The sequence below is a fragment of the Marmota flaviventris genome, chromosome 1 (genome assembly GCF_047511675.1).
Source record: "Marmota flaviventris isolate mMarFla1 chromosome 1, mMarFla1.hap1, whole genome shotgun sequence".
In the NCBI taxonomy this organism is placed as follows: domain Eukaryota; kingdom Metazoa; phylum Chordata; class Mammalia; order Rodentia; family Sciuridae; genus Marmota; species Marmota flaviventris.
The window spans coordinates 207,649,555-207,662,146 of record NC_092498.1 but is presented as its reverse complement, the minus strand read 5'-3'; the positions used below and the strand labels follow the sequence as shown (position 1 = coordinate 207,662,146).

Here is a 12,592-nt window from a genome sequence, read left to right as displayed (position 1 = left end):
AACTGATAAATTGTAATTGTATCCATTTGTGAAGTACAATGTGATGTTATGGTACATGTGCCACATGGAGTGATTAAATCAAGGTGGCGGGGGGGGGGGGGGCTTTAGTGAGAGCCAAAGACCCTTCTTCTGGAGCTGGATGTATTTATGCACGTGTACATACACCTCAGATATGTCCACCTTAGACATGTCATTCAGACCACACTCACACCACTCACTGTACACGTGTCAAGACTGTGTCCCACCACATCATCTGGGCCTTTACTCTTCTACTGCACACCAGCCCCATTCCCAGCTCCCAATACCCTGCATTTTTTGCTGGAGGATTTTCTCTAGCAAACTGAGACTAATTCACCCAGGGGACAAGCATTCCAAAAGTGCCATCAAATTAATACTTCCTCTTTGTCAATGACCCTCACCTCTTGGGTGGGATAACTCTGAGATATGTGTCCTCCACTGTCCCCCAGTGGGCTTAAACCTTGTTTGCTCACAGTGGAAACTTGCTAGAAAACACATCTCTTCCTGGTTACTTCTCCTTCCCTGCTTTGCTTTCTCATTCTGCAACTGATATGTCCTGAGATAACCCCCCAATCAACCATTTGTACTAGATTTCTTTCTTTCTTTCTTTCTTTCTTTCTCTCTCTCTCTCTCTCTCTCTCTCTCTCTCTCTCTCTCTCCTTCTCCTTCTCCTTCTTTTTCGTAGCGCTGGGATCAAACCCAGGGCCACCCACATGCTAGGCAAGCGCTGTACCACTGAACCATATCCCCAGCCCTTTGTATCAGCACTCTTGTCTTAGGGTCTGCTTCTGGGCAAAGTCAAACCAGGATGATGCATGCAAACACAGACAATGTGTGAACAAGAACTTCCTTTCCATGGTGTCTTTATTGGAGATCTGTGGCGGCTGGCAGGATCATTAGAGGTGGCTCCCTCTTGAATCTCTGGAAGGGCCTCCTGGTAGTTCTTAATTTTCAGTCTAGAAAAGACAGGAGAGTATGATTCTTGGGGCTGTTTGTAGCTGGGTCTGCTCTCCCCTTGGGATCTTGGACATGGGAGAGGATCAGGGTTCAAAGTGAGGGAGTGAATATAAAACTGATTGCAGGCCAGGATGGAAAGATCAACAGCTTAATGAAATAGAGTGGTAGTTATACAAGTAGCATGATTGTCCAGATGTGTGTTGTTGTTGTTGTTGTTTGTTTGTTTGTTTGTTTTGTGCTACTAAGGATTGAACCTAGGGCCTTGAGCATGCTAGGCAAACATTCTACAATTGTGCTATATCCCCATTCCTTTTCATTTTTATTTTGAGATAGTCTGGCTAAATTGCTGCGGTTGGCCTTGAATCTTGGATCCTCCTGCCTTAGCCTCCCCAGTAACTGGTATTACAGGTATGCACCACTACACCTGGCTAGTGATTAAGTGTTTTAGGGAATGAGGTCAGGGACTGGGATGAGGTCTTCAGGCAGAGATTGTGCTGGGCCTAGATTGCTCCAGTTCTCACCAGATTTCAGGGGCTGAACAAGCTTTCCTAGGGCTCAGATTATCTGGGCAACAGACAACTGGAGACTGGACAGAGGTTGTGAAGACAAAGGAGTTTTGGGTAGAAAGCCAGAAGCTAGCTTTTGCTGAGGCTGGCTTTGAATTCACCATCCTCCTGCCTCAGCCTCCTGAGCTGTTGGGATTACAGGCCTGAGCAGTAGAGTCTGCCTTCTGGGATGAGTTTGTGCAGGCAGACAGGTTAGGACTTGGATTTAGGTCATAAACACCTAGCTGAGGCTGCGAGGGCAGAGGGACGCTGGCAGGGTCAGGGCCCAGGCAATGGTGGGAGGGCAGAGATATTGGGGCCTAGGCAAAGAACAAAGTGGCTGGCTCAGGGTTTGGGCTGAGATTGTACAGGTAGAAGTTCCAGGACAGGGGATGTTGCCAGCAGGGACTGAAGACTGGGCTTTGCTTGCCAGAATAGGGTTGCAAATAAGATCCGAGCCTGGTTCGGTCTGTAGAGGCAGGGGATGACAGACAGGGGTCAGAGGCCACTGAGCTGTCTGTGCACGCAGAAGGGCGGCCATCTGCAGGAGTGCAGGCGGCGCAGACTTACCTCGGTGAAGTGCGGCCAGGTGCGCAGCAGACCAAAGAGCGCGTCACCCGGGCAGTCAGTGGCCACGAGCTGGCGGTGGCCGAGCAGCTTGTAGTCTGGTTGCAGGAGTCCAGCGCGTGACGCGCAACTCGGCAGCACTTCGCGCACCATGCGTAGCGCGGCCTCGGTGGGCAGTGTCGCCGTGTAGTTGCCCACGAAGGCCACGCCGAAACCACGGGAGTTGTGGCCGAGCGTGTGCGCGCCCACCCAGTGCCAGCCGCGGCCCTCGTACACGTAGCCTTCGGAGCCCACCACAAAACTTCAGAGGGGAAGGGGAAGGAGGTATCATGTGGCGTGAGCCAGGCTCTGCCCCTCATCTGAACCCTCCCCGAGATTTTGCCCCAGGGACAAGGGCCATCTGACCACAAGACCTGCCCAGACACACTGCCCCTAATCTATGCGGCTCAGTGCCACTCCCACACCAAGTGCCACCTGGGAAACTGACTTGCTCTCTGGATCCCCCTCTCAGCACTGGCCGCGCTTCTCCACTCTCTTCCCCTAGCCTCAAGTCCAGCTCTTGACCCATTCGCAGCTTTATTCTGGCTCGGCCTTCACTGCCCCATTCCAAACCCAGACACTACCACGGGGCCCATCCTTCGCCCAGGTTCTGCTTCCTGGCCTAGTTCTTTCCCCTCATCCAGGCAGCCCACTGTTTAGGTGTTTCTGACCTCTGTTAAGGTCCCCGTCCTTAGTCTAGACCACGCCCCCATTCTGGCTTGGCCCCACCCACCGCAAACTCCTCCTCCACCCTGTCAGGCTCCGCCCACTCACTCTATCCTGGATCTACAGCTCCGCCCCTGGTCTGGAGGGGAAGGAGGAGCCTTGGGGAAGGGTCAGCTCACCTGTAACCGATGTCATCCCAGCCTCGCGTGTCCTGGTGGAAACGCTGCATGGAGCGCATGTTGGCTGAGCATCCAGTGAAGGTGGTGCAGGGTAGCGCTGGCACGTACGTGTGATGCACGTATAAGAACCCAAGCGGCAGCTGCAATGGCTTCGGGCGGCCCCGGTAAGGTGCCGCTTCCCAGCGACATCGGGGATGGATGGCTGGGCATCCTGTGGGCAAAGGAGTCCAACGTGGTGTCAGCAAGCGTTTCCTGCCTGTCGCCTGCAGCCTCGTTAAAGTGCACATATGGACCAGCCCTCCAGGATCTTCCCAGATTCAGTAAGAGTCACTGGGATCTGTTTTAAATCTAACAGCATTCCGGTCTTGTAGGGATACCCACTGTTTCCCATCAACTTCAGAATAAAGCTCAAGAATTTTAGCTCAGACCTCAAGGTCGGATGCTTTCTCCAGATGGCCTTGCCCTGAACCCTAGGGAGGGTTAGCCATGCTGACGGGGATGGGGGGAATCTCAACCCATTTACTGAGCTCCTACTGTGTGCTACTTTCTTTTTTTTCTTTTTTCTTTCTTTCTTTTTTTTTTTTTTTCAGTACCAGGGATTGAAACGAGGGGCCCTTAACCACTGAGCCACATTCTTAGCCCCAATTTTTTTTTTTTTTTTTAATGTTTGGAGACAGGGTCTCCATAAGTTGCTCAGGGCCTAAGTTGCTGAGGCTGGCTTTGAACTCAAAAATCCTCCTGCCTCAGTCTCTCAAGACACTGGGATAACAGGAGTGCATCACCATGCCCGGCATGTGCTACTTCTTAACCAACCAGCAAATCTAAGAGGTTGCAATGGCTTATCAGACTTTATTTAAGAATATAGGTTCAGAGAAGTGAAGTATCTCACCTAAAGGTGCACAGGAAAAACTGGGTGAAGTCCCACTTGAACTTCTATGCATTTGCTGAACCCATTTCCTGGAATGCCCTTGCTACTGTTTGAATCTGGAATGTCCCCAAAGGCCTATGTATTAACAGCCTTGTCATCAGCTTGGTGATATTTAGAGGTGGGGCCTAATGGGATTAAGTTAAATCATTGGGGGCCTGCTCTCCAAGGGGATAATGAGAACCTTGTCCCTAGTCTCTCTTTGCTTATCAGCTGCCATGAGGAGAGAAGCTTCGTCTGTCACTTGATACTTCTATCATTATGAACTGCTTTGCTACAGACCAGAAACAATGGGTTAACCCACCATGCATTGAAACCCCCAAAACTGTGAGCCAAAATAAACCATTCTTGTTTTAAGTTTCTTTATCTCAAGTGTTTGTTTTTTCAGTAACAGAAAGTATCAGAGTCCTCTTCCTTTTTTAAAAAAATCAGATGAACTCCTATTCATCCTTTGAAGCCCAACTTTAGCATTTCCTCACCAGTCCTGGCCCCCAACCCAGAGCCCTTATCATTGCCTCTAGACTCCCTTAGTCCCAGATCCCCCTGACCATGGGGCTGGGAGTGTCTGTATCTGTGAGGAGGGTCACTAGGGTAGGGGAACTTCTCACCCAAGAAGGCCTCAGTGAACTCCTTGGCAGCATAGGTGGCCACCTGGGCCAGCTGTTCTTGGCTCACGTTTTGCAGCTGGGTGCGTGCCGGCTTCAGTCTCTGTAGCAGGACAAGGGTCCCCCACACCTGCTGGGCCAAGGTGGAGGGTGAAGTGAGAGCTGCCCCATTCTGCCGTCGGAAGTTGCTGCGGAAGCCTGGGTCTCCAGCCACCCCTGCTCCATAGTATTGGCTCAGCAGGTGACTGAGGGGTGGCCGCGGCTCAGGGATTCGGCTCAGGTAGTCTCCAAGGAGGGCACCATCCAGTGCCCCATTGAGAAAGGCCATGGTGAGCATTGATGCCTTGGGGTCCAGCAGCGTGAAGATCTGGGGGTCAGAGAGCTGGTCCCAACAGCCCTCTGTCCCCAGGCCTGGAAGGCTCTGGGTCTGGGGAGGCTGGAGGAAAGTCAGGCCTAGATCTGCTGCGAGGGTGACTGCCAGGATTCGGTCCACAGTGGTGGGGGACTTGGCTTTGTCATTTGGTAAGGTGGCTTCAGTATCTGAAGAGGCAGCTCCAGCATCTGCAGAGGTTCCCTCTGGAGGAGCATCCCTGTGTCCTGGAGGGGTGGCTTCAGCATCCCAAGGGGTGGCTTGGCTGTCCAAGGGCAAGTTGACAACCCTGCGCCCCTGCAGTCCAGCTTCCAGCCCCGCCAGCAAAGGCTTCACAGCCACTGTGGAACCATCGGGGGCCAGCACCACCCCGTGTTCCTGCCCTCCCCGTATCTCGTGTTGGGCCACCATCTTCATCAGGCCTTGAAGCTCCGGACTCAGTGGGTGGGCATCCAGTTCAGCAGCTTTGTGACTTGGTGTCTCAAGCAGGAAGTGGTGAAGGGGATTGGAGGCACCAGAGTCCTGGGCTGACAGCAGCCGTGCAGAGGCAGTTAGACTGACTTCCGTCACTGGCGCCTTCTGCTCCAGCTCAGCCAGGACCTGGATGACAGAATCCATGACCAGGGGCAAGGAGGCTGTGGGAGGAGAGAGTGCATCAGCTCAGCCATCCAGCCTCACCTGTCCCTGAGGGTCCCCTGCTGTTCCATGTCTTCCCAATGCCCATGCTAGTGCTCCATCTGATGATGACAGTGTGGCTCCCAGCCCTGTCTCTATGTAGAGGAGGAAACTGAGGCTCGGAGACTATTGCCTGCTGGTTGAGGGGCTTGGACTCTGAGCATGGTTGAGCTATGGCAAAATTATAAGCAAGAGAGAGATACAGCCCGGCTGGCATCCTAAGATTATTCCTTTGGCTTCCATGTGATGATTGATTCTTAGGGTGCTAGAATACAGAAGGGGGACAGTGAAGAGGTGAGTATTGAAGGTGGTTGATGGCAGGGTGGTGGCAGTGCGATATACAGGACCCAGGAGTGTCCCCATATATCTAGAGGGAAAGATGGACAGTCTCGGATAACAGATTGAAGTTAGGGAATTTTTAAGGGAAGGGTATCTTCCAAGATGCCCAAGGGAGGAACAGGTGGATATGTGCCTTTTTTGGGTGGGTAAACTTGGAAACTAGAAGTGCTAGGTGACCTGACCCAGAGCTGGGTTAGGAGTGGGTTGTTGGGTAATCAACAGTGTTTATTAAACATTTACCAGAACCACGCGAGGTGACTTATGTAACTCATTTAATCTTCACAAGGCTATGAGATAGGTCTTATTAGCTCCCTTTTACAGATGAGGTGCCTGAAGGGTAGAGAAGGTAAGTTAACTACCTAAGGTCACAGAGCTAGGAAGTGGCAGAGGTAGGATTTGAAACCAGCAAGTTCACCCCATACCCAGGGCCTGTACATGCTAGGAAAGCACTCAAATACTGAGCTCTACCCCAGCTCCAAACCCAGAGTTTTAATCCCCATGCTCTGCTGTCTAGAATCCTGGATTTTGTCCAGATAGTCCATTCTGTAATTCCTCTGTAATTTTGTTCTAGTTTGATGCCTTGGGGACCAGCAGCATGACCCCAAATCCTAGTTTTATGATTCTCTCCTCCAGGAAGCTTTTCCTAGTTTTTGCTTCCCAGTTCCCAGGCCTTTCTCCCTATCCCTATCTTAACTTGTGGGTTGGGAACATCTAAGTGGCCAGATTGAAGGATCCTTGAGATCCAGAGCTTCCTGTACTCTTTGGCTTCACCCCATGCAGGGGCCGATACAGAAAGGGCCTCCCTATACTTCTTCAGAGCTGAGAGTCCTGGCCGTAGGTCTGTGCCTCTGACTTACCTGTTCCTGGCTTAGACCACACCAGAAATGCAAGCAGGATCCAGAGGACACCCTGGGCTGTCATCTTGGGGCTCCAGCTTCCAGGGGACATACCCAGTTGACCTCAGCAAAGTACTCGGCAGTGCTGGAAGGTGATGGGCATGGACAACCAAGCAGAGCCTTTGGCCTCTGTCAAAGTCCAGTGGTGAATGACACGGCTGTCCCCTTGCAGAGCTGGAGCGGGAGACAGTGGGGACACGGGAGCAGAGTGTTCTGGATCAAAGTCATCTGGGCCCCAAGGGCTCTTCCTTTCCTGTCCCTCCCAAGCTGATATTAAGGGTCAGTAAGCCAGGCCCCTACCAAGAGAGGCCTGAAGACCAGGTTGTTCTGACTCCTGCAAACTCTGCCCAATGTTGAGAGAGATCAGTGGAGGCCAATCCAGCAATCCCTGCCCACTTCCAGCAATGACAGCTCTGAGGCTGCTGCTGGCCACAGAGGGACTCTCAGTTGCCTGCTAAAACTGGCTGTGCTGGGAGAGTGGGTTTTTCTAACTAGGTTTTTGTCACTGTGACAAAATACTGAGATCATCAGCTAATGGGGAATAAAGGTTTATTTTGGATCTCTGTTTTGGAGGGTGTAGTCCATGGTCAGTTGTCCAGAGCAGTGAGGACCGCTCTGGGGCCTGTGGCCAGGCAGCCCATCATGGAAGGAGCACTTGGCAGAGGGAGTTGCCCACCTCGTGGCAGCTTGGAAGCAAAAAGAGAGACAGAAGGTGCCAGGGACCCCGTATTCCACAGGGTATGCTCTATGACCCTGATCTCCTCTCACTAGGTTCCCCCTCTTAGAGGCCCCACCATTTCCCAGTAGTGCCACAGGCTGGGAACCAAGGCTTCTATACATGGGTTTTGGGGGGATGCTTTAGATACAAACTAGAGCAAGCACCGAGAAGCCCAGGCTGGCCTTGACCCCCTGCTCCAAGTCTGGGCCCAGGCAAAGGATGGGTTCAGGAACTGAGAATTATTTTACCCGAGGCTTGCTCCAAGGCCCTGGGGATCATGGTGATGTTAACTCTTACCCAGTTCAGCCCCTGATCCCAAGACACCCGATGTAGCTGAGAGCTGGTTTTGTTTGAGGAGCTAGTTTATGGGCTTACCTGGATTGACAGTGCAGGGTCCTTCTTCTTCCCTAGGTGCTCATGGCTGTGTCCTACCAAATCAGCTCATCTCCCATTTATTCTGCCCTTAGATGGGGCGGGCTTGATGAGGTTGAACTGCTGCATATGTAATTAAATTGCTTCCCACCCCAAAACCTGCCCTAGGAGTTTCTAGGAATCCCACCAGGCTGGGGATTTAGCATGAGGCAGGCCCTGGGCGGGCCTGGAAAAGCCCAGACTGACCCAGGCCTGGAATTCCCCAGGGAGTCACCCCTGGGATCTGCAGTTATCAGTTAACCTCTTTCTGGGGACGCAGCATCACTCAGCACAAAGCTGGGCAGACAGTGGGGAGGCTAAGGGATTGAGTGAAGGGCGTCCACTCCCCAGGGAAGTCAGAAGCAATATCCCCCTCCAAGCCTCATGTTTCAAGGATTTGGGGGATGGGAGGGCTCTGCCTGGTACAGCCAAATGAAGATGTGGGCTGCAAATCACCCTGGGACAGTACTAGGGTAAGACATCTTCCTTGGGTGCAGTTGAAAACCTCAGTCATCAAGATGAATTAATTTTTAAGATGATTTTTTTCCATTACTAAGGATTGAACCCAGGGGTGCTTTACCACTGAGTTATACCCCAAACCCTTTTTATTTTTTATTTTGAGAGAAGGTCCCTCTCATTGCCCAGACTGGTCTTGAACTAGCCATCCACTTGCCTCAGCCTCCGGAGCCACTGGGTGTACAGGCCTGTGCCTCTGTGCTCAGCAAGACTAATCATTTTTCAAAAAGAAGTTTTAGGTTCATAGCAAAATGGTGCAGAAGGCACAGAGGTTTCCCCTAACCCCCTCCCACACATGCACAACCTCCCCCACTGTCAACATCTCCCACCAGAGTGGGACATCTGCTACAGTCGGTGACTAATGTGACACTTGCCATCACCCAAAGTCCATAGTCTACATCAGGGTTTGCTCTTGGTGTTGTGACTTCTATGAAATTGGACAAACCTAATGACACATATGACATCATAATGTCAATCTGAGTGCTTCACTGACCTAAAAATCCCTAGTACTCCATTTATTCATTTTCCCCTCCCCCTAAGCCACGTGAGCCAATAATTATTTTCTTTTCCCCATGCTTTTTTGGACTGGGGATGTGGCTCAGTGATTATACATCTCTGGGTTCAATCCCTGGTACCAAAACAAGCAAACAAATCAACAACCCCACAAAAAGAATCTAACCCCCAATTTTGCCTTTTACAGAACATCACACAGTTGGAATCATTCAGCCCGTAGCCGTTTCAGACTGGCTTCTTTAACCGAGTCATTTGCATTTAAGGTTCCTGCTTGTCTTTCCGTGACTCTACAGCTCACTTTATTTTCTTTCCCTTTTTAAGTGCTGAATAATATTCCATCATTCGGATGTACCACTGTCTGTTCACTTACTGAAGGGATTTTTGGTTGCTTTCAAGCACTGGCAATAATGAACGAGGTTGCTATAAACATCGGTGTGCACAAAGTGTACACAAAATTGTACTTAAATTTTTAACTCCTCGGAGTGGAACAGGGAGTGATTACTGGATCGCATAAGAGGATGTTTACTTCTGCAAGAAACTGCCAAGGTGTCTTCCAAAGAAATTTCCAGGCTGCCTCATTTTGCAGCAGTGAATGGGAGTTCCTCTTGATCGCCATCCGCACCAGCATTCAGTGTTCTGGATTTTGGCCCTTCTAATAGGTATGTATAGTATCTCATTTTTAAAATTTGCATTTCCCAGATGACACTATGTGGGGCATCTTTCCATATGCATATATATATATATATATATATATATATATATATATATATATATTTGGAGAGGGGGGGGTCTGCCCAGACCTTTGGCCTATTTTTAAATCAGGTTGCTTATTTATTTATTTATTTTTATTGTGAAGGTTCAAGAGCCCTTGGTGTATTTTGGATCCCAGTCCCGTTAGGTCGGTTTGAGGTGGCTAAGGAACAAAGCACCAGGTAACCCGCAACACCTGTCAATCAACAGAGTCTCCTGATCAATCCTGGAAGGACAAAGATCTCACCAAGATCCCCCAACCAACCCCAGGAGGACAAGGACCTCTAAAAAACTCCCTTTGCTGTCCCAAACCTTCCCTTTCTGTCCTAGGCCCAATAAAATTCCAATCCGGCTGAGCCTGGGTACGACTCTCCTGGACCCGCTGTATCGGTCTGGAGGGTCTCGCCTGGGAATTAATCTCAAAGAAGCCTTGTTCCGCAGCTGTTAATCTGCCTCCTTTTGGTCACCGGTGCCTGACCTTACAAGTCCTTTATCATATTTGTCTTTTGCTGGTATTTTCTCCCTGTCTGTGACTTTTCTTCTCATTTTCTTGAGAAAAATAAATTCTGAATGCAATGTCTTTAAAGATCAAAGTGAATGCAAAGATTCAATGATAAATAAAATATTCAGATTTTAAATAAAACAGGATCAGTTACAGTTCTGTGCTGAGATAAATTGGAACCAGAGACAAAAGGAAAAATCAGGAATTCTGATTTCATCTTTCAGCTCACTTATCTTGTGCTAGTTCTGGCCGTATGGCCACCAGGCTTGGGAACCCAGGAGGCCGAGGGGCTGGCTCTTACATGAGCTCTCCTCATTGTGTCCACTGAATTTGGGAATAATCTTGATTCAGCATCAAGAACTCTGGGTTTGCTCCTCTGTCTCCCCACTGACAGGGGTTGTGGGGGGGCCTTGATGGTTTTATCTAACCACCCATTTATCCCCATTTTATCCATTAAGGAAGCTCAGAAAGGTTATGTAAGTTGCCAAAGGTCACACAGTTAGAACCCAGGGACGGGGAGGGCTCCAAACCTGACACTTGTTTTCATTATTCCCTGAGGTCTTCCAAAGCACCAGCCCAGGGGTGATCATGGCCAGAGTAATTATGAAGGGGAGAAGTTTGCAGATTGGCCTCAGTGCAAATTCAGAAATTCATGGGCCAGCCAGACAGGCAGCCCTAATTTCCTTTTTTTTTTTTTGGTACCAGGGATTGAACTCAGGACACTCGACCACTGAGCCACATCCCCAGCCCTATTTTGTATTTTATCTAGAGACAGGGCCTCACTGAGTTACTTAGCACCTCGCTTTTGCAGGGGCTGGATTTGAACTTGTCAACCTCCTGTCTTAACCTCCTGAGAAGCTGGGATTACAGACGTGCGCCACTGCGTTTGGATAGCCTTAATCTCCTTTTAAAACTTGAACTCTGGGTATACCATAGTGGTAGAGCCCTTGCCTAGCAAGCAGAAGGTTCTGGGTTCCATCCTCAGCACTGAAAAAAGAGAATTGGAGAAGCTGCACTGGATCTGAGCCAAGGACATGTCCCAGGCAGTGGCCATTTCTCTTAGGGTCTATCTGGGGTTTGTGACTTTCTGGAGGAGAATCCCCTCCAGAAGACTCCATGACTGATTGCCTCTGGGCTCCCTGGCCTGAGGTGCCTCGCTTTGATCCAGGCCGGGGTCTTTCAGGGCTTTGAGTCTCTGTGTAGATCTGTCTTCCCCAGAGTGGGAGATGCTGAGTCTTTTGGGGGTACCCAGAATTACCCAACACAGACTCAGGACCAAGTGGGTGTCCAGGAGGATTTGTTGAGTAAAATCTGATGGAGGAAGATTGTGAGGTCAGTTTGGGGCTGGGCTCTGAAACACACGCACAGGTACACACACATCCAAGCACCCACACACCAAGGCACCTGGGCAGGACTGGGCCTGGGTGGCAGCAGAAAGACTGGGGATCCCATGATGAGTCACCCTCTACCCCAGGTTTCCCTCTCATCTCTGAGGTCCACCTTCTAGGAGAGATCAAGACCCCTCAGGTTGCAGGCAGATCAGGGATCTCTTGAGAATAACCACTGGCTAGGGAGTGGGGCCAGCTCCTATGGAGATTGCATTGGTGGCACAGACAGGCAGAGCTCTGGGCCCTCCAACCAGTCTGAGACCATCTTAACCCTTCTTACGTGTGCAGTTCACCAGTGTTAAGTACATTCATATTGTTGTGAAGTTCACCTTTGCACTTTTTTTCCCCCCAGTACTGTGCTAGGGCCTCATGCATGCTAGAAGCACTTTCCCACTGAGCTACATTTCCAGTCTTTTGATTTTTTAAATGTTGAGATGGGATCTATTAAGTTACCCTGGCTGGCCTTGAACTTGCAATTTTCCTGCCTACAGGAATGTACCACTGCTCTAGGGTTAGACCCTTTTTTCCTCCCTCCCTTCCTTCCTTCCTTCCTTCCTTCCTTCGCCGGGGATTAGACCCACAGCCTTGCACATGCCAGGCAACTGCTCTATCTCTGAGCTACAACTCCTGTCCCAATCCTTCACCTTGCAAAACTGACTGTACCCATGAACTTATTTATTTATTTATTTATTTTTAACTTAACAAGATATCATGAAACTCTCCATTATACGAAACACTTCATGATATTATTCTCCATCATCTTATTATTGTTGCTATTTTTCAGTAAGGGGGATGGAACCCAGGACCCTGTGCATGCCAGGGCATTGTGCCACACCCTCAGCCCTCCCATCTTGTTTTTAATGGGTATGTAACAGAACACAGTGGGTACACTCTTTGGTGAGTACAAAGCGGATAAGCACAACCAGGAGATAAAACAGTTTATCCCTTGCAGCAAATAAGGAGTGCACAAGGGATAATTCCCAAAGTGGTGTCTCCCCGAGCAAACAAAGCAA

The 12,592-nt window shown here is 50.0% G+C and overlaps 2 protein-coding genes across 3 annotated transcripts in view; one reads left to right on the top strand and one right to left on the bottom strand.

The window, feature by feature from the left end:
- Cyp4f22 (cytochrome P450 family 4 subfamily F member 22) overlaps positions 1-12,592 on the top strand; it is a 63,006-nt gene that overhangs the window by 2,165 nt on the left and 48,249 nt on the right. The window lies entirely within an intron of this gene.
- On the bottom strand, positions 2,013-6,837 carry Pglyrp2 (peptidoglycan recognition protein 2). Its single transcript, XM_027932151.3, has 4 exons — positions 6,743-6,837; positions 4,505-5,506; positions 2,972-3,182; positions 2,013-2,388 (listed from the first exon to the last, which is right to left on the bottom strand). Exons 1-4 carry the CDS (start codon positions 6,831-6,833, stop codon positions 2,019-2,021), a joined length of 1,674 nt encoding a protein of 557 aa, XP_027787952.3. The 5' UTR covers positions 6,834-6,837; the 3' UTR covers positions 2,013-2,018.